The sequence below is a fragment of the Linepithema humile genome, chromosome 1, assembly GCF_040581485.1.
Source record: "Linepithema humile isolate Giens D197 chromosome 1, Lhum_UNIL_v1.0, whole genome shotgun sequence".
Lineage (NCBI taxonomy): Eukaryota > Metazoa > Arthropoda > Insecta > Hymenoptera > Formicidae > Linepithema > Linepithema humile.
The window spans coordinates 36304882-36324541 of NC_090128.1; the positions used below are offsets into that span (position 1 = coordinate 36304882).

Below are 19660 nucleotides of genomic sequence, written 5' to 3' on the forward strand. Positions count from 1 at the left end.
CTTGAATGTTTAATAACAGACGTACGTGTGATATCATGTGTAAAGTGGTTCCTCCAAGTTTAATTTCACCGATACTAATCTCTAATTTTTAATATAAACGGAAAGATAGATACATAACTTATATTCTTAAGAGAAAATTGGACATTTAATTATAGATAACGTCCGTTATACTTATGGCTTACATTTTATTCTATATAAGTAATATAAAAGAATAAAAAAACTTAAACAAGTTAAATACTAAAAAAAAAGCAAAATTGCAGATTTTTATATTTTATCTTTTTATATTATGTTATATTTGTATATTTAATTTTAAAAGCAAAACTCTCTCTCTCTCTCTCTCTCTCTCTCTCTCTCTCTCTCTCTCTCTCTCTCTCTCTCTCTCTCTCTCTCTCTCTCTCTCTCTCTCTCTCTCTCTCTCTCTCTCTCTCTCTCTCTCTCTCTCTCTCTCTCTCTCTCTCTCTCTCTCTCTCTCTCTCTCTCTCTCTCTCTCTCTCTCTCTCTCTCTCTCTCTCTCTCTCTCTCTCTCTCTCTCTCTCTCTCTCTCTCTCTCTCTCTCTCTCTCTCTCTCTCTCTCTCTCTCTCTCTCTCTCTCTCTCTCTCTCTCTCTCTCCTCTTCCCCCTCTCTCTCCCCCCTCCCCCCTCCTCTCCCCCCTCTGTCTCCCTCCCACTCTCTTTCTGTTTCTATCTATCTATTTATCTATCCATTTACAAATTTCAGTATAATTTCAAAAATAAAGTTATATTTTTTAATATAATATTTATAAGTTAATATTTGCGATACAAATTTTGACGCATAGTATACTGTAGCTATAACGTTGTACATTTTGATTACACTTTAGCATACTTGTATGTGTGCGGAACCGATATTGATTGTAATTAACTAATTGTTCGTTACCCGTAATTTTGCCGCTTTGTGCCAGAAGGTCTCTAAATTACTGCGACAAAGCACGGCTGCTGCCTTTGATGTGCAAAAGCGTCAGTATCAGTTTTACGCTGCGAATGTATGTATATCTATCGCGTCTCTATCGCGTAATGCCAGTATCAAGAGAGCTATATATATACAGACGCGAATCGATACGAAGTTCGAAGTGTTCGTAAAGATTCACTCGGAGATATTCGGGTGAGATAATCACGGATAATCGATGCGAATTTCGTGGCATGTCCAATTTCGCGAAGTGAAATGAAGCGGTTTCTCATTCGTTCCGTTCGATACCGCAAATTCTTCCCGTGTTCGCGTTCTGTTCGCTTCGCGAATAAAATGAAAGAAAATCTCCTATCTTGAGGCGCATCGAGCATCCAAAAGTGCAACTTGTCTGATACCTAAGACGAAAGAGTACGCTTCTCTAACTTCACTAAGTTTTAATCCCTTTACCATACTACCGAGTGCACCTATCTTACTTTTCGCGTAATGCAAGGATTTCTGCTTGGAAGTTGCTGTCGTAAAGTTGCCTCGATTCCTTATTACGGCCTCAGACTCAGTGTCAAAAGAGATATACGTCACGCCGAAAGAGCGAGAAAGAGAGAGAGAGAGAGAGAGAGAGAGAGAGAGAGAGAGAAAGAGAGAGAGAAAGAGAGCGATAGTAGAGTTTACACACCAACGCATCTACATCTTGTTTATTCATTAGGTTCTCCGTCAGACAAATATCGAATTCCGCCTTCGCAAAATATATGCTTCGTCGACTTAATAATTCTATCCACGCAACTCAAGTCTAATTCCCGAAACTTGATGGACAAATTTTGTTTCTCTTCGCTTTCGGATTTCGGAGGATTGAGTTTGCATATATTAATTTGCAATTTTGCTTATATAAATTTCCCGATTTTACGAAATTAGTTGAGTTTTAATTATATTACGCACTGCTAATTAATAAATTTGTAATTTAAAATAATATCGGGTTTCCGCGCCAATCTCGCGTTACGTAAATTCTGCGATTTTCATTTTTGCAGCCTTTTATAGCCTTGAGAGCCCCTGAGGTCATTTTGGAGAACCACTTAAAATCATTGTAATAATTTCCATACGGATGGATATCAGTAAAAATCGTACTAAAATAATAATAAACGTCTAAACGTCGGATTAAGAAAAATAAGCAGCGTTTGGAAGAATAAATATATAGTCGTAGCCTGATTGCGCTATAACAACAATAGCTTAGCAAAATCAATAAATTGTTGGGCAGATAAGCAATAAGAAAAAACACAGAAATAAAACTTTAGTTAATTTATACGCTAACGTTAAAATGCTAAATCAGGTTCGCACAAAAAAATCCATATGATATATAAAATATACAAAAAAAGGTCAGATAAAAATAAATCCTGTGGCAGCAAAAAAAACAGTCTCACAAGAATTGATTCGCTAATAATCATAGAATTTAATTATCGCATCTAATAAATATGGATATTAAACGATTTAATTTAATAAAGCCTGTAATAGAGGATAATTAAAATGCACAAGTTTTAAGAGTTCAAGCGCGAATTTGAAACGTGAACAATGGGAACAATAGCTCTTTCTTGTGCGTATTCATTTAACGCTATCTATTGAACAGAACGCGCACCTTTTTCTTTGTAGAAAACTATTGTTCATGAATAATAATTCTCGAAAAAACTCCTATTATGCGAGAACATAATATAACGCATATTGTATTTTCAATCAAGAGAAATGACCGGCGAAATTTCACAATGATAAGATGTAAAACATCGGCAGCTCTCGTAAAATAGTAACCGAGCAAACAAGCCGTACCATAAAGATCGATGCTAGCGCGTCTCGACCTCTCGCAACAGCGACGAATCATTATTTCAGCAAAGTTATATCAGTCGGCGAACTCAAAACTTCGTGTTGGTAATTGTTAGAAACTTTCGAGTAATAAAGAAAATTGGAATTACCACTTTATTTTCGCAGTGTTTGTTAATCTGAAAAACTACATTAGAGCACGATTAAAAATAACGTGTTTACAAGCACGATTAAAATACATGTGTCGATAATAAGTGTCTGAATTACTCTTTATTTTTGTAAAATTTTAAAATAAATTTTTTTTCTATTTTCTCCTGGCCAAACATCAAACAATTGTAACGACATATGCTGCAAGCTCTCTATTTTCTAAATTTTTATTCAGTATTTTATAAAAGTTAGATTTTTTTTAAGTGTCGAATTTTTGTACGACAATGTTTTGTAAAAACATTTTTATAAAAATGCCCGTTATTTTTCTTATGAAACACATGCCCGTTAAAGCAATTGATATTAGATAAACAACAGATATTAAATAAACAATTATAAAACTTTTAGATTGACTATGAAAACATGACTCACACAAACAAGTTTTTCCACCACAAAACGATGGAAAAACAGAGACAGACGTCCTGTATACATTTCGAGCAAAAAACCTCACTTCCACGATTGAATTCTGAGTTTTTCTTCGAGTAATACAATACGTGTCAACGGGTGGATCGTGTTCGCGGCTACAAAAGTACCCTGTAGCCGATGGGTTATTATAGACAATTGCGCAGGCGTCGCCGCCGGTGGGCTTTTTGCGCGACGAGATAACTCTGGAGAAGGGAATTTCGCGAGAGAGGGACCGACAGTCGGCGCCGAGCCGCCCTCGCGCGATCTCGCGTTCTCATTTCTACTTTTAGTAGAAAAACCCACAGCAAAGCACCCCACGACAAGGCACTCACGGCAATATAATGTTTGCGTACGAATTTCGATCACTCGCGGCGGAAATTGTGCGACCGTAAAAATAAGTTCGCTGAATAAACATTCGCGATATCGGGCATCAACAGTCAAAGCTATAATTTCTAAATTCCGCGAAAAGATCCATGTGCTCGCAGCATGGCTATTATGCAGTCCTGTTGCTGTTGGCAGTCCGTACGTCGAGGCAGCTACGCCTGTGCCGTTTACACTACAGTAAGTATCGCAATAGTGCTTTGTTTGTACGCTTGGGTGGAATTGTGCAAGCAATGTGAATGTTTATAAACTAGAATGAATAAAAACGAAACTTTTCGTATACAGTATTTTCCATGCATATGTAACAAGATATATCAACTTTTAGGCTTTGATCTCTTTTTATAAAAAACAGATATTGAATACGTTTATTTCAGAAAAAACTAACGATTTAAAGTTTCGTAACTTTAGTAATTTAACTTTACATGTGCGTATTGGTTTTTACTATTATATAATTTTAAATAAAATAAATAAAATTGTGCATATACACATCATATACATATCTCTCTGTGACAAAAAACTTTATAATCATCGCTCTGTGTAAACTTGTAAAAACATGTTGTAATAAAATGATTGATTTTTTTACAATAGGTATATTCACAAAGCTTCCATCTTTAAATATAAAAAATTAAATACAATAACATTTCTTTTCTTGTATCCGATAGCAAATAGCGTATTCCTAATGATTGATTTCTCCACTTAGGTCGTTGAGTGAAATAGTAGTGCGAGTCAATAATAAATGATACATTTCAGAGAACGACTAATGACTTTAACGTTAAAAAATTCAACATTTTTTTTCTTGCAATAGTAGAAAAACATATCGTAATAAAATACTTGGATTTTATATTCTTTGTTCGTAAACGCATTTAAATAAAAATAACTCGAATTTATATTCACGTTGAAGTTTATCATGGAAAACATGTATACGTTTTGTAATATAATTATATAAGCTGCTAGCGCAAATGCTCGATTCATGCATAACATATCCAACCCTCGCAGTACTTATATACAATCATCTATTGGGTCAAATTTAACGTCGTTGCTCATTAACGTAACGAAAACCACTTGTAAAGAATAACAAAATGTTATCGAATAGCTTTAATGGCGTATATGTAGTTACAACTGATGGAGTGACGTGACGTCACGACGCAAATTACACTGCAAAACGCGCAGCATTTCTACAAACACATCTGGAATATGTATCCCATTACAATCATCTAAATATCACAAATTTTATAACAATATTATCTTTTAAATATTTTGATGCTTTAAACAAATTTTTATGTTATTTGGCATCTGATTGATAATTGCAAAGAGATTTAATTATTTTATATTATATTCACAAAAATTTATTGATTTTTTTCTTTACTATTCTATATATATGAAATTTTTCTTAAAATTGAAAATAATATTTACATTAATCGATTAATAAAATATAAATATATTTTATTAAATAAAAACCCAATATATTTTTTTTTAAATTGCATTGTACTTCATCTTAACGAGATGGTTTGTTATTTATAAAATAAAATAAAGCTTCAAAAATTGACACAAACATGCTTATAATAAATAATTATTACAATTAAATAATGAATTAAATATGTGAATGTTTGAGAAAAACCACGCAAAGATATAAAGACAACACGAAATAATTGATCTAAATATAATAATATCGTAAATATAGAGCTCAATATGTAATGATACATTTTATCATTATTGCAATCAACAGTCTATTAATAATACATAAAACATTTTGTAATGCGGAATATGTACTTCAGTTGTATCAACCGGCTAACTATTGATCAATATGTTCTCCTGGGAACATATCAATCCAGTCGAAATATGCAAATTTGTGGTACACGTTATTCCATATGTGCACGCACACGGAATGTACACGGAAGCACATATGTACTTCTCAAATGAATTTTACAGGTTAAAATTTTTTGGTTGCATTTTCGCAGGAACTAATAAAACAGTCAGAAAAAAAAAGTAGTTTTATTTTACAATATCGGTGAAAGCTTTTGACTATGAATAGCGATGCTGTAACATCGTATTTGACATAGTCGCTTTCAGCTTTTTGGATATATACCATCTATTGTAGTTTTTTATATTTTTTTCTTTTTCTCTGGCCAAAAAACCGTTTTTACATATCTCGAAAAAATTATCAATAAATATTGATATATCTATTTTATTAATATTATTACTTGATTTAGAGAAAGAAAGTTTAATTAAAAGTTATTCTCATGTAAATGGTTGAAACATGTTACCCAAACATTTATTTTCCAAATCTTTTTGCTGAACAGTCAATGAAAAAAAAAGAAATTATATTTATATAATAGATTTTAATTTTTGGAACACAATATAAAAGCGTTTTGTATTTCTAATGATTCGCGCAATTGATTTTCTGCGTAAAAAATATTGTCCGTGTGTTATATAACATATGTTACATATAGCATTATTGCTGAAAATAAACTCATTGTACGTAGACTCATTGTATTCCTGTCTCAGAATTATAAAGAGTGTGGAGTGAAGTAGAATAAGTGCAAAAATGCGGTAGAAAATTCCATTAAACTGTTATCCAATATGTTTTGCATAATTAGGTGGAATCTTGAAAATTAATGATAAAACAAATAATAAAACAAATAGTACGTAAAAGTTGCATGAAAGTCGTTTGTTACTATGGAGCTTTAAAGAGGAAGAAATTAAGTGTATCGGATATCCTTTGTCTTATAATTGCTAAAGTTTTGAAATGTAATCTAATTATTCACGTTAATCTTTTTATCGGCTCTCAACTATTTTCCAAACGAAAAAATTGCTTCTTTCGTGTTGCCGCTTTCCAATTTTTCTTTTTTTTCTCTTAAATCGATGACGTCAACTTAGCAGATATATTTACAGATTTTATTTTGCAAATGCAGTTCTATCATTGTCATCATGATTGGGAAATATTCATCGAAAGCGCGGGAATTCGAAAAAACACGCTCTAATTACTTAACTCCATTAATTGTTTTATTAGTTCCAGAAACACAAAGTACAAGAACCTCATTACATACCCTATAATGCTACAACATCGATATCCCACCAAGACAGACATGGACTATCTGATCGTAGTATTAATTATCTGCTATAATTAGCTAATACGAAACCCTCAAATTGTTTGACACGGAAACGTATAATTCTATTTCTGGTCCAAAACTGATCTTTCCGCTCTTTAAAAATAAATATAGAATGCCTAGATTCTTTTCTAACTAAAAGGTAATTAATAATTTAATCTTGCATATATTATTTTTAATAACTTGCAATCACATTTTTGCTAGAGAAAAAGAAAACTTCAGAAAATAGCAGCGACATTATAATGCACAAATGTAACAAAATATTCCATTTTTCAGCTGATTTTAATACAAGGTCAAATTGATTTTGACCGCAATTTAAAGTTTAATTAAAGTCCGTTTGACACTTGTCGTGTTTCAAGATATATAAAACGAAATTCAAGTGACTATCATAAATACAAGCCTGAAATGACGGCTGTAGCGCGCGCAGTATGCTCCGTCAACGGTTCGTGGATATCAGAGAAGCAAGAGAAGCAGGAGGAATGTTGTTTTGAAACGTGTTTTTATTTTTTGCCTCACTTTTATCGGTCTCCCGTGCGCGGTTTTAACGCCCCAGCCTTTGAGCCCTTTTAATTTCGTTGTACACAAAAGGTTAACAAAAAGAGACACACTCGATTTAAGAACCTTCGCTTAATTTAAAGGAATAACGAGAAAATTCGATTTGCGACTTCATCATGTCGAGATGATTAATAACATCTATCCACTACGATCGTGTATCAGCTAAAAATAGTAACGTAATTTCGGAGAAATGTTTTGGAACAAGCATTTAATTTGATGTAATTGCCTACCAAAATAATTGATGAAAAATAGTGCAAATAATCGATTATTGACATAAAATATACGTCTGTAAGTAAATAAAAAATTTATTTATAATTCTCAGATTAATCAGTGATCTCTCTCTTTTTTTTAATACACATATACACACACGCATATATTTTAACATACACGACGTAAACCGTATCACGCGCATGTTTTAATAGAGATATGCTTTCAAATTAGAGAAGAAAAGCGATGAAGCAAAAAAAAAAAAAATTAAAACTGGGACAGAACCATTGTCTCATAGTGACTTTTTAATTTTAATTAAACACGCTTTGTGACTAACATGAAATAGTATCATTTAAAAGCCATTGTCTTGTATATTTTGATAAAAACAAGATAAAACAAAAAATAAAGCAAGAGAAAAGTACGCACTTTGTATGCTTTTTTTACTCTTAAATGAAACAACATAAAATAATAATTCCAAATAAATAATTCCAAATAAATGATGGACACTGCGATTGATTGTTTAATACCCGGTAAAAAATTTCTCATACATAATTAGACAAAAATAGTACATATCTAATTATACAAAATTATATACCGAATTTGTCCATACATAAATAGATACACCTATATATAAATGAATATGAATATATATATTTATATATTATTATATAAAGGTGTGTATGAGTAAATATACATTTTCTTGTTTTATTTTGTTGTGTTTTTATTGCGCAAACATAAAGTACATAATCATACATACATCACATCATATATATATATATATATACTCATACAGTACACAAAGATTGCATACACATTGCATCAATCTTTCATCGCAATGTTGCAATATTGCAAATTCACTGCAAAATGTTGTTGCATCATTGTTGTGGGATTGCAGCAACGTTAAAATGTCCGCTTTTAGGAAGATTGTAACGAAAGATTACAGTAATATTGCAATGTAATGAATTTGCAATAATGCATTGTTATTGCAATCTTAGAATAATGTTGCATATATTTTTATTTATTCGGACATTTATCTGTCCAATTTTTGAACAATCAGTTCAATATCTGAATTCCCTGTGTTGAGGTCGTATCAGAAAAATTAAACTGATAAAAATAATTACTATGTCTTTAATCTTACTAGCCACTCTTTGCAAGTTTCATATAATCATCATGACTAAAACTTAAATACGAGATAGATTTTGCAACGCGCGTCGCATAGCGGTAAACGAACGAACTAGCAATTACCGAATATTGCTATTGCAATGTTACTGGAATGTTGCTGTCACATTCTCATGAAATATTACAATTACAGGTTGCAATAATGTCTCAACAATATTATATTGCAACTTGCAAGATTGTAACATTGCTGCAATGTAATTGCAATGTTCTGTGCTGTATGGGCAGTAAGAGTGACTTGATGAGGTCCTTTCTTAAAAATCTCTTCTTTAAATACCCCAAGCACTAATTTTCGAACTATTTGTATCATTCATAAAATGTATTTATATCTCATGTTATTTATTTTTCTCATATTATTTAGAAATACAATAAATAACATATATTTCTTATAAATGTAAAATAGTGTTTTTTTATTTTATTTTGTTCATATTCCTCTCTTGCATGCACGCGCGCGATGAGAAAAAGGTATAGAAACTTTTAGAAAAGTAAAATATTTTTAAATCAAGGCATTAAGTGAAATTAAGGAAAAAGTGACACAATTAGCCAGAATTTCTCGTTTATACAAAATCATATACAATTGCGTATGACTATATCTGAAATTTGCTTCTTACTTATATATGTTTATACATGATGCAAGACTTATACATAATCATATATTAGACTAACAGAGATTCATATATAATTATATATAAAATATTGTGGACATTATATATAAGTATGTATAAAAAGTACTTACATGTAATTCTATACTGCAGTCGCTCCATTTATATATATATATATATAACGTTTTATATTTCGTCATGTATAATTATACATATTTTTACACAATTATGTAAAATATTGTATAACTCTATTAAATGCTACATGATTATATATGAGAAATTTTTTACCGGGTATAACTATAGTTAAATCATATTTATTGAAATATAAATTATTAAAAATTTATTTTTATACACTTACTACAACATAATTCATTATGAGATTCTTCTTTTCTTGTGATATTTTTTTCAATCTTTTGTTGATTGGTTTTATTAGGTGTTCCTAAATAACAATTCCTCCAAGTTTAGGTTATTTTACGTTTTACTTGGGCTATGTCACTTGGCGCGCACAACGCGAGCGTTTATTATTGTTTATTATCCTTGACGACCGTATCGAACTACCGGTTGTTATCGGTTCAAGAGCTCACTTACTAGAGACATCTATAAGTGGACATCATAAAGGGCTTTTTTGAAAGACGTCTTATAAAAAGATAACTTATTGATATCATTTTTAAGAGATGTTAATGAGGTCTTCAAAAAGTCCTCTTAAAGAGCTCTTCCTCTTAATAATGCTCACTGGGATGTGTCATAATATTTTGTTACGATAGAAAACGACGTAGCTACGCGACAATAATATATTATTCGATTTTTTTCATTTAATTCAGAATAATGAAGCGGTGTGATATGTTTAACCAACTTGTAGTAGTATTAATTAATACTACATCGTGTAAACAGTTTCGTGCTTTTACCTTGCATGCTTTTATCCTCTACGAACAAACATCTCGAGTAAACTCTGACCAGACACCTCTCTCAGGTACCCCTGGGAAATTTATTCACCTAGTAAAGCACCGATGCCCGACTTAATCCCTTTAAAGCCTAAATTATATCCAACTTTAATAAAAAAATTCTACATTAAAATTATATTCCAATCGCATCTGTGGACTCGTTGAAAATTGCACTAACACATTTCAGTTTGTAATAATATTGCATCAATTTATTTAATGCAATTAAAATTTTTTTAGATTTCATAAATTACAATCAGTTTATAATTTTAAACATTTAAATATTTTCGTCCCCGTATATATTATTATACCGCAACGATATATATTTTGTTAGTAAACTTTTCGTTAATGAGTAAAAAAAATACCTCTCTCGAATCTTGTAAGTAAAAATATCTCGTAAATAAAATAAACACGTTCACTCACCGGTCGATGCATCGTCGGTACTAGCTCGTATCCCGTTGTATCCCGCTTTTTCCTGGCGTTGAATCCTTCACTCCAATCGCTCTCGTCGATCCATGGTTGATTAGCACCACATAAACACACACTTGCACAATTTATCTATCACGACAATCGCCCGTTACTTTATACGGCACTCCCGACTATCTTTTCACTACATCGCAGTTTATTCATAACACCATCGGCTTATTAAATTTATTCATCAAATGGCTTTATCGTGTAACGCGAAAAACGATAATTGCCCGATAAATTTACTCGGTACTACCAACATTTACTACACTCGCGATGATTGGTCGATGGAAATTGATTTAAAATTACACGATTGTAACAAATATAGCGGCGAACGTGACCACTGACTATTACCCCGAAAATCGCCCAGAATCATTTGTCTTCATTAATCTTCTCGGCGATCCCTCGACGTTCCTTCGACTATCCTGATGATCCTCTCAATCCTCCCGATGTCTGATTATACTCATGATAATGCGAGATAACACGAGAGTAGGTATGAGAGTACGTATGAGTAGGCAAATCGCTCCGACAAGCCGCGTCGCTTATCCGACAGAACAAATACCTGTTATGCATCGAATATCGAAAAATATGTTAATACAATACTCATTCACATCGTATTATGCATAAAGACGATCGCTCGTTGCTAAACTCGACACTCCCGGCACGCATTCGTATGTAAAATTTACTTTCGACGCGTAAACGGCACGAAGCAAAATGGCGATCGGCTCTGATTTGACGAGACATTTGTTTCCGAATATCGAAAGATATGTTAATTGCACTTGCTCGCGCTAATTAACATACTAAAACAATCGACCGTCGCTAAACTCCCCGGTAAAAAATTTCTCATACATAATTAGACAAAAATAGTACATATCTAATTATACAAAATTATATACCGAATTTGTCCATACATAAATAGATACACCTATATATAAATGAATATGAATATATATATTTATATATTATTATATAAAGGTGTGTATGAGTAAATATACATTTTCTTGTTTTATTTTGTTGTGTTTTTATTGCGCAAACATAAAGTACATAATCATACATACATCACATCATATATATATATATATATACTCATACAGTACACAAAGATTGCATACACATTGCATCAATCTTTCATCGCAATGTTGCAATATTGCAAATTCACTGCAAAATGTTGTTGCATCATTGTTGTGGGATTGCAGCAACGTTAAAATGTCCGCTTTTAGGAAGATTGTAACGAAAGATTACAGTAATATTGCAATGTAATGAATTTGCAATAATGCATTGTTATTGCAATCTTAGAATAATGTTGCATATATTTTTATTTATTCGGACATTTATCTGTCCAATTTTTGAACAATCAGTTCAATATCTGAATTCCCTGTGTTGAGGTCGTATCAGAAAAATTAAACTGATAAAAATAATTACTATGTCTTTAATCTTACTAGCCACTCTTTGCAAGTTTCATATAATCATCATGACTAAAACTTAAATACGAGATAGATTTTGCAACGCGCGTCGCATAGCGGTAAACGAACGAACTAGCAATTACCGAATATTGCTATTGCAATGTTACTGGAATGTTGCTGTCACATTCTCATGAAATATTACAATTACAGGTTGCAATAATGTCTCAACAATATTACATTGCAACTTGCAAGATTGTAACATTGCTGCAATGTAATTGCAATGTTCTGTGCTGTATGGGCAGTAAGAGTGACTTGATGAGGTCCTTTCTTAAAAATCTCTTCTTTAAATACCCCAAGCACTAATTTTCGAACTATTTGTATCATTCATAAAATGTATTTATATCTCATGTTATTTATTTTTCTCATATTATTTAGAAATACAATAAATAACATATATTTCTTATAAATGTAAAATAGTGTTTTTTTATTTTATTTTGTTCATATTCCTCTCTTGCATGCACGCGCGCGATGAGAAAAAGGTATAGAAACTTTTAGAAAAGTAAAATATTTTTAAATCAAGGCATTAAGTGAAATTAAGGAAAAAGTGACACAATTAGCCAGAATTTCTCGTTTATACAAAATCATATACAATTGCGTATGACTATATCTGAAATTTGCTTCTTACTTATATATGTTTATACATGATGCAAGACTTATACATAATCATATATTAGACTAACAGAGATTCATATATAATTATATATAAAATATTGTGGACATTATATATAAGTATGTATAAAAAGTACTTACATGTAATTCTATACTGCAGTCGCTCCATTTATATATATATATATATATAACGTTTTATATTTCGTCATGTATAATTATACATATTTTTACACAATTATGTAAAATATTGTATAACTCTATTAAATGCTACATGATTATATATGAGAAATTTTTTACCGGGTATCTTTTTAAGAAATTAAACTCCTAGAAACTGTAATTTTATAACTTATAGTATTTAACTATATAGTTAAATTTTTATAATAATTAAATTATTAATTAAAATTCAAGCTTACAAAATTCGGATATTCTTCATATCAATTTCATTAATATTATACAATGTGTTGCGAGAAATGAAAAATAACAATCTAATACCACAACAATTTAATACCACGATAAAATCTAATATCGCATATTACAATCATCGAATTATTGTGAAATAGCTTTACATATTTGATAATGTTATGATGTTGATATACGATCGTTTTGGAAAGTAAACCGCAAATTTGATACGTCGACAACATGAAATCCTGCATTCATATTAAAGCGCGGAAAGTCTCAATACGCTGAAGTGCGTCTGGTTTTATTGCAATCCGTGATTTTATTCCTAGCAACTCCGTTCGTACCAATAAAACTTTTTTAACTCAACATTTGAATAAACGCATTTTCTAAATCGCATTACTATATTGTAAACATTTTTGTAAGCTTGAAAGTATTTTTTACGCGCTGCAAAGAATATTTTTTTGTGAGAATTTCTTGAAAATAGTAGCTCGAGCGTCACTCGAGTTATGGGCCCCCGGAAACAATTGCAGCCCGGGCAATCGATCACGTGATCGCTTGCAATCCTTTTCACCGGTCTTTACGCACGGGTTACAGTCAGATCGCGATCGTTCCGCATTTCTCGCATCATTTACGCGTCCGAAGCGGGTTTTGCGTGCCAACGAATATCGGAAATGCCGATTACACAAAATCTATATATTTCTATATATAGTTATATTTTTTCTATAAATAAGATATTACGTATAAATTTAAAAAACGCTTGTTACACAGTTATTTTTGTGAACAAGAGAAAAAAGTAACAGGGTGAGAAAAAAGTATATTTGTTTAATATCGACGAATTATTGTGACACCGACAACGACTACAAGATAAAATTGGATACCATCGGCGAGATCTCTCCTCTGCCGATGCTCTCTGTATTAAACTAACTTGAATTATTGCAACGGACATACGTGTCCTCCTCGCCACAAATTGGTAACAAAATTGTCTCTGAGCTTGCTAACGGAAATCGAATTATTTTCTGGACATTGTAGCTTCATTATTTGTTTGTTATTTTGCTACTTTTTCTGACTGTCGCAGGTTGACATTTAAATATTTATAAACTGCAAATAAGATTAAAATAAATCTGTGTACTAAAATATTCAACAGAATGCAGTAGAGTAAATGATATGGTTATTAAAACGTGCAACGCATATCCTGCAGCACATTAAATGCATTATGCTAAATGACCCAGTTAAACAATGATGTAGAAATATTTCCTATTAAAATCGAATTACAATATTAACAAATTTATTTTAATTCAACATTTTACTAAAGTAAATACATTTGTACATTTTACTTACATTTTACTTAATAAGCAAAGATCATGAAAATTGCTTTCTGTACTTGATTATTTTTATAAAATTAAATATAAAATTTTTTACAAAAATTTAGAACTTTAAATCACTCAATCTGTTGTTTTCGTACTCAATCTGTATTATGTTAATGCATATTTTATAAATATAAAATAACAGTCCTGATCCGGTTCTAGATATATTTCTCACTGCTAGCATTGACTACTGGCACGGTTCTTCGAGAAGAAAGTCAATATCTAAAAGGAGATGTTTCCTTGCCAGAGTCGTCCAGTTTTCTAGAATCAGGCACCATATCACCGAGTAAGTAGACAGTAGATAACAAGTAGGTAATATTTTAATTAATTCTATAGCCAATTAATCTAATTTTTTCCGCCGTAACAAAATTCTTGATCTTATGCATGAAGTCATCTTCGAAATTACTTTCGAAGTAGTCGCCTTTGCTTAAACGATATCTGCTTTGCTTCAGCGACGGTTCAGTTCAACGGAATGCTGCTTGTCTGCTCCTGTTGCGGCGTACTGTGCAGCCTTCTTCTTTTGTACGGCTTGTACAAGGTAGGGCAAAGTTTTGAAGTAATCATCGATAGGCTTCATACAATAAAACGCTATTTCTTATCTGTAATAATTAGAAATTACAGAACATGATTGTGAAGATGCCATAGAAATTTCATAATTGCTATCTTTATTGTTACATTAGATTGTTACATTAAGTACTATTATTACATTAGATAGGAAAATAATAATAAAATTTTTATCCTACTATTTTACGCACGCTATACTTTTTTTTCGAGAATAATAATTTTTATATCTTCTCGTTTATTAAATGTGACGAAATAGGTAACTTTGTATCCTACTGTTTTACACAATACAATTGTTTTGCCTTACTCAAAATGTAGATTCTTCTAGCTATTTTTACATGTTTTGTATTATTTTCCATTATTATTTTTACACATATTATATTATTTGTTACTAAATTCGATCCCATGCGAATGCAGTAGAAAATACTTTTGCTCTCACTTGGAGCATGATAAAACAATTCTACCGTTACTCCCGAATGGATCGTATGAAAAGCCACAAGTATGACGCACACGCGTTATTCCCCAGAGATACGTGCCATTAAATGTAACATAAAATGGACATTTGAGTAAACACTTTATATATGTTAACATTAATGAGTTTATTAATATCTTAAATGCATAATAGAAAGAAGTTCAATTCTTCTATTTTCTAAATTCTATCATTGTTCCAATACATCCTCGAGTAATATAATTAGATAAAAACTTAAATTTAAAATTAAAAATCTGTTTTTTCTTTAAATTGTTATTAGAATTATATCAGCTTTCCTTTATCGGCTTTTCTTTCTATTTATACTGTCAATATATTGTTTGCGTATTGACCAGCGAGATTTTTATGCAGTAATATAGACACGCAAATCATGATGCGTGTATATAATCTGCTTTGCGTGCGTGACATTATTGTGAACGATAAAGTTGCGTAAACTCTGACGTAAGTGAATCAAAAAATGGGACAAAAATATATTAAGAATTTTAATTATTCTGATATACTTGCTTTTAACTGTGACGAATCATTAATAAAACATAGTACAGTATCCACGCGACAGGAATGCAACGTGTAAGTACACATTCATGAATATTAACAACGAAACATTGATAACAAGAAGCCTGCTACAAGCATGACAAAGTGTTTAATTTACCGGAAAATATGCTTGGTGCGTTCCACATTTTATATTACGAAACTGTCCATTATTTCAACGCACTCTGTTTTATTAGTTTAATATCAGAAAATTATTGAACAGAAAAATATAAATTAAAATTCACGAAATTCAGAATATAATTGCTATAAAGCAAAATCTCGTGAAAAAAATTTTTATGACGAGGATACTATAGATCCGCTTTCATACATATAGAAATCTTTTTATGAGTACCACTCATTCCAGCGTAAATAACTGTTTTCAGGATCGGAAGATGTTGCTAATTCCATGGATCATCGTAGTGATCACGTGCGGTGTCATCGATATAGCGCATTCCGTGTATTTGTTCATCATGACTGTGAGTACCTTGCTTTTTATATAATCCATGCCTTCTGATTGTGCGTTCACGAAACATAAGAAAAGACTTGTCTTCCTTAGAGTTCTTACTAACTGTCCCAAATATTTCGATAACTTATTAATAATAATTATGGTCGGGAGTTAGTACCCAGTAAAGTCTGATACTTTGCTCATTGATGATCCTGCAAAATATAATTTAACAAATCAATTTTTTGCGGAAAATTAGTTTCATAAAAAATATGATAAAGTAAAAAATAATTTAAGAGTTGATAGAAAAGGGGCGTAAGTTTAAAAACAAAAAAAATATAGGCATTCTTGAATTACGCCCTTCCTCGATCATATCATTTTTTAGTGATTTACTTTACATTATACAGCATTTTTTATTGGATTTATAATCATTAAGATAGTGCTATAAATTTAAGAATAACAAATATTTTGTTTTGGATCTTGATATAACTTGTTTTATTAAAATTTTTTTTCATATACAAAATCTGTTATTTTCTACTCATTTTTTTCTTTCTTTCTCATTTTACATTGCTTGAAATTTATGAATACTGGCCGCTTGAAAGGCTCGTAACTATTTTAGGAGGCAGCGCTGTCCTTTACAAGAGAAATATCAAAACTAAACTTGGCAGTCTTTTAAAATAAACCATGGAAAATCCGAAATTGCACTTAGCGGAGAATGTACGTAAGTATATTTACGCCCCTTTTCAAATCCATATAAAATTTTTAAGTAATCACATGGGTATAGGCTCGTATATGTATAATAATTATTGCAAAATTGGCCTATTACAGCCCGCCTTCACTCCGCCGTTACTTATGCTCTACACGCTAAATTTCTTCCTACTTTGTTTAAACGTGAGTACATTTGATTAAATTTAATTCTATATTTGTCTTGACTCACAAAAATCACAATTACGAATCATTAAACACATTTAAAAATGTTTAAAATCTATTATAAAATTATGCAGTATGAAACGTTTCTATCTTACAGATGAATCTTAATATTAATAGAACATAATATTAAATAAAAAATTAGTAGCTTGACTAAATATCTTTGACACTTTATCTCTCTCTATGTTTGTATTGTAAGATGTCGAACTACCTGGCAAAAAATGTACTGTTACAGACATATTCGCTATTATGTGTCATCTCGCAATATCAAGAATATTTAGCTGGACGTGGTACTGCTGCACACGACTATGAATACAGGGTGAGTATTCGGAACGTTTTGTAGAGGAAAGAACAATGAAAAGGGACGGAAAGTTAAGTGAATTATCAGCGAATTGTTCAGTTATATTCTCGAACAATGTATTCAAAAAGATGAAAAGGCTAGCTATATTAGGATAGTTTACGAACAATAGATTCGAGATAACCCCTCTGAATTAATCATATAGACATATGAGGTTTCCTATAATAGAAAGTGGTCTGACAGATATCATAAGATAACAAAACGAGAAGGGAGATAGCGTTGATTAATGGAAACTCCGTTGAGAATACGATTTAATGCCTCCCGAAAGCTAAGGAGGTAACGCAGTAAGGGGATATTTGTAGTAACTGTTACGTCAATTATACATTAATCAATATCCCAAGAGAGTCGATCAGATATGTCAGATTCTGTTATATCTGTAGTCATCTTTAAACGTCGGAGATGCATCACAGTAAAATCTTTTCTCCTACAAAATTACATCTCTATATAAATAATATAAACTTTCCTTGAAGTTTCAATATTTTTCATAAAAAAGTCTAACATATCGATAAGCTCTTTAACAAATAATTCCTTTTATCATTTCGTTAAATATCGAGATTCACAATTACGTGAAGATTTTGCATCGTACGATATATTTAATCGCAATATATTTAAATTTAATCTCATACAGTACCCTTTGAAGGTTCCAGTAGTAAGATACGTAACACAGCCAGCAACTACGACCGCCACCACGTCGTGTTTAAGCTCACGAAGAGGTGCGACCAACAATGAAACAAAAGCCACACCGACCCAGAGTCCCACGACGTGTCACAATCCTCTTTTATTGGAGAAAAACCCTAGCGGAGAACGCCGATTATCGAGAAAGCATGTCCAGTTTCCAGATGATTCGTCACCGAGTCAGACGCAAAAGCCAGGTGAGTGCGCACATTTCTCACTCTTTCTCGTTTCAGAAAGATCTAAAAATAAATTTACAAATCAGATAGGAGAAACGGATGTGTCTTTGTTATCGCAGTGAACGTTACACTCACACATTTTGCAACACGTACCATTTTCACAAATCGAGCTGTTAAAACTCCGTACCAATTCTAGTTGTCACAGCTTTCCCTCGCTTGTCACCGGAAATTGCGCGCAGAACAATTTCGCTCCGACTTTAAACATCATCGAAAACATCACACATAGAATATTCTGTGGTAAAATATCGCGCTTTCAAAATAAAACTGTCGTAATTTAATTTCTACTTATCAGGAAAATCAAAATTAAGTATTTTTATTTCATCTGAAACACTTAATGTGTTCCAAATAAAACAAGATAAAATTTTATAAAAATTATAAAATGATATTTTATATAATTATGTCAATAAAAAAAGAAGGCACCTTTTTATCTCTAAACACTGCTTTTACATTTATGCAATTTGCATGCTTATGCCAGTGATTATTTATTGTGTAAATAATTGAAGTACAGGCAAGGAGCGCTTTCATCCATAATAATGCATCCATTGTACAATGTTCCAGAGGTGACTATAACAGAAGTTCCAACGACGTGTTCGCCGAAAATTGAGCGTAATAATACAAGGACTCGGTTGCAACCCAATGATGCCATAACAATCGTGGCCAGCCAGTCCTCGCCGTCAAGTGAGGAAGAGCATATTCATTACTCTCAATAAATAATATGGACACAATTATACGCAATTGTTAATAGTTTCAAAATATATGTGATTGCTATATGCACATCCGTGAAGGACGTGTTGTCAATGTGTAAATACATGAGTACAATGAGTGTTTTATAAAGAAAAGCTATACAAA

General features: G+C 31.7%; 1 protein-coding gene across 2 annotated transcripts; it reads left to right on the forward strand.

Annotated features, from left to right (window-relative positions):
• Window positions 1-3549: 3549 nt before the first annotated feature.
• LOC105677116 (uncharacterized) lies at window positions 3550-19650 on the forward strand. Of its 2 annotated transcripts, none has more exons than XM_012375501.2 (8): window positions 3550-3892; window positions 14760-14883; window positions 15050-15135; window positions 16557-16649; window positions 17444-17506; window positions 17778-17861; window positions 18529-18772; window positions 19370-19650. In XM_012375501.2, the coding sequence occupies exons 1-8, from the start codon at window positions 3818-3820 to the stop codon at window positions 19519-19521; spliced, it is 921 nt and encodes a 306-aa protein (XP_012230924.1). In that variant the 5' UTR covers window positions 3550-3817; the 3' UTR covers window positions 19522-19650. The 2 variants fall into 2 exon arrangements, with proteins under 2 accessions (XP_012230924.1, XP_012230925.1); XM_012375502.2 differs by having other exon boundaries at window positions 18541-18772.
• Window positions 19651-19660: the final 10 nt, after the last annotated feature.

Coding starts and splice junctions, on each gene's coding strand:
- LOC105677116 (XM_012375501.2), top strand. CDS start 3,818: ATGGCTATTATGCAGTCCTGTTGCTGTTGGCAGTCCGTACGTCGAGGC. Junction 15,136..16,556: donor TTTTGTACGGCTTGTACAAG/GTAGGGCAAAGT, acceptor AACTGTTTTCAG/GATCGGAAGATGTTGCTAAT. Junction 18,773..19,369: donor GAGTCAGACGCAAAAGCCAG/GTGAGTGCGCAC, acceptor ACAATGTTCCAG/AGGTGACTATAACAGAAGTT.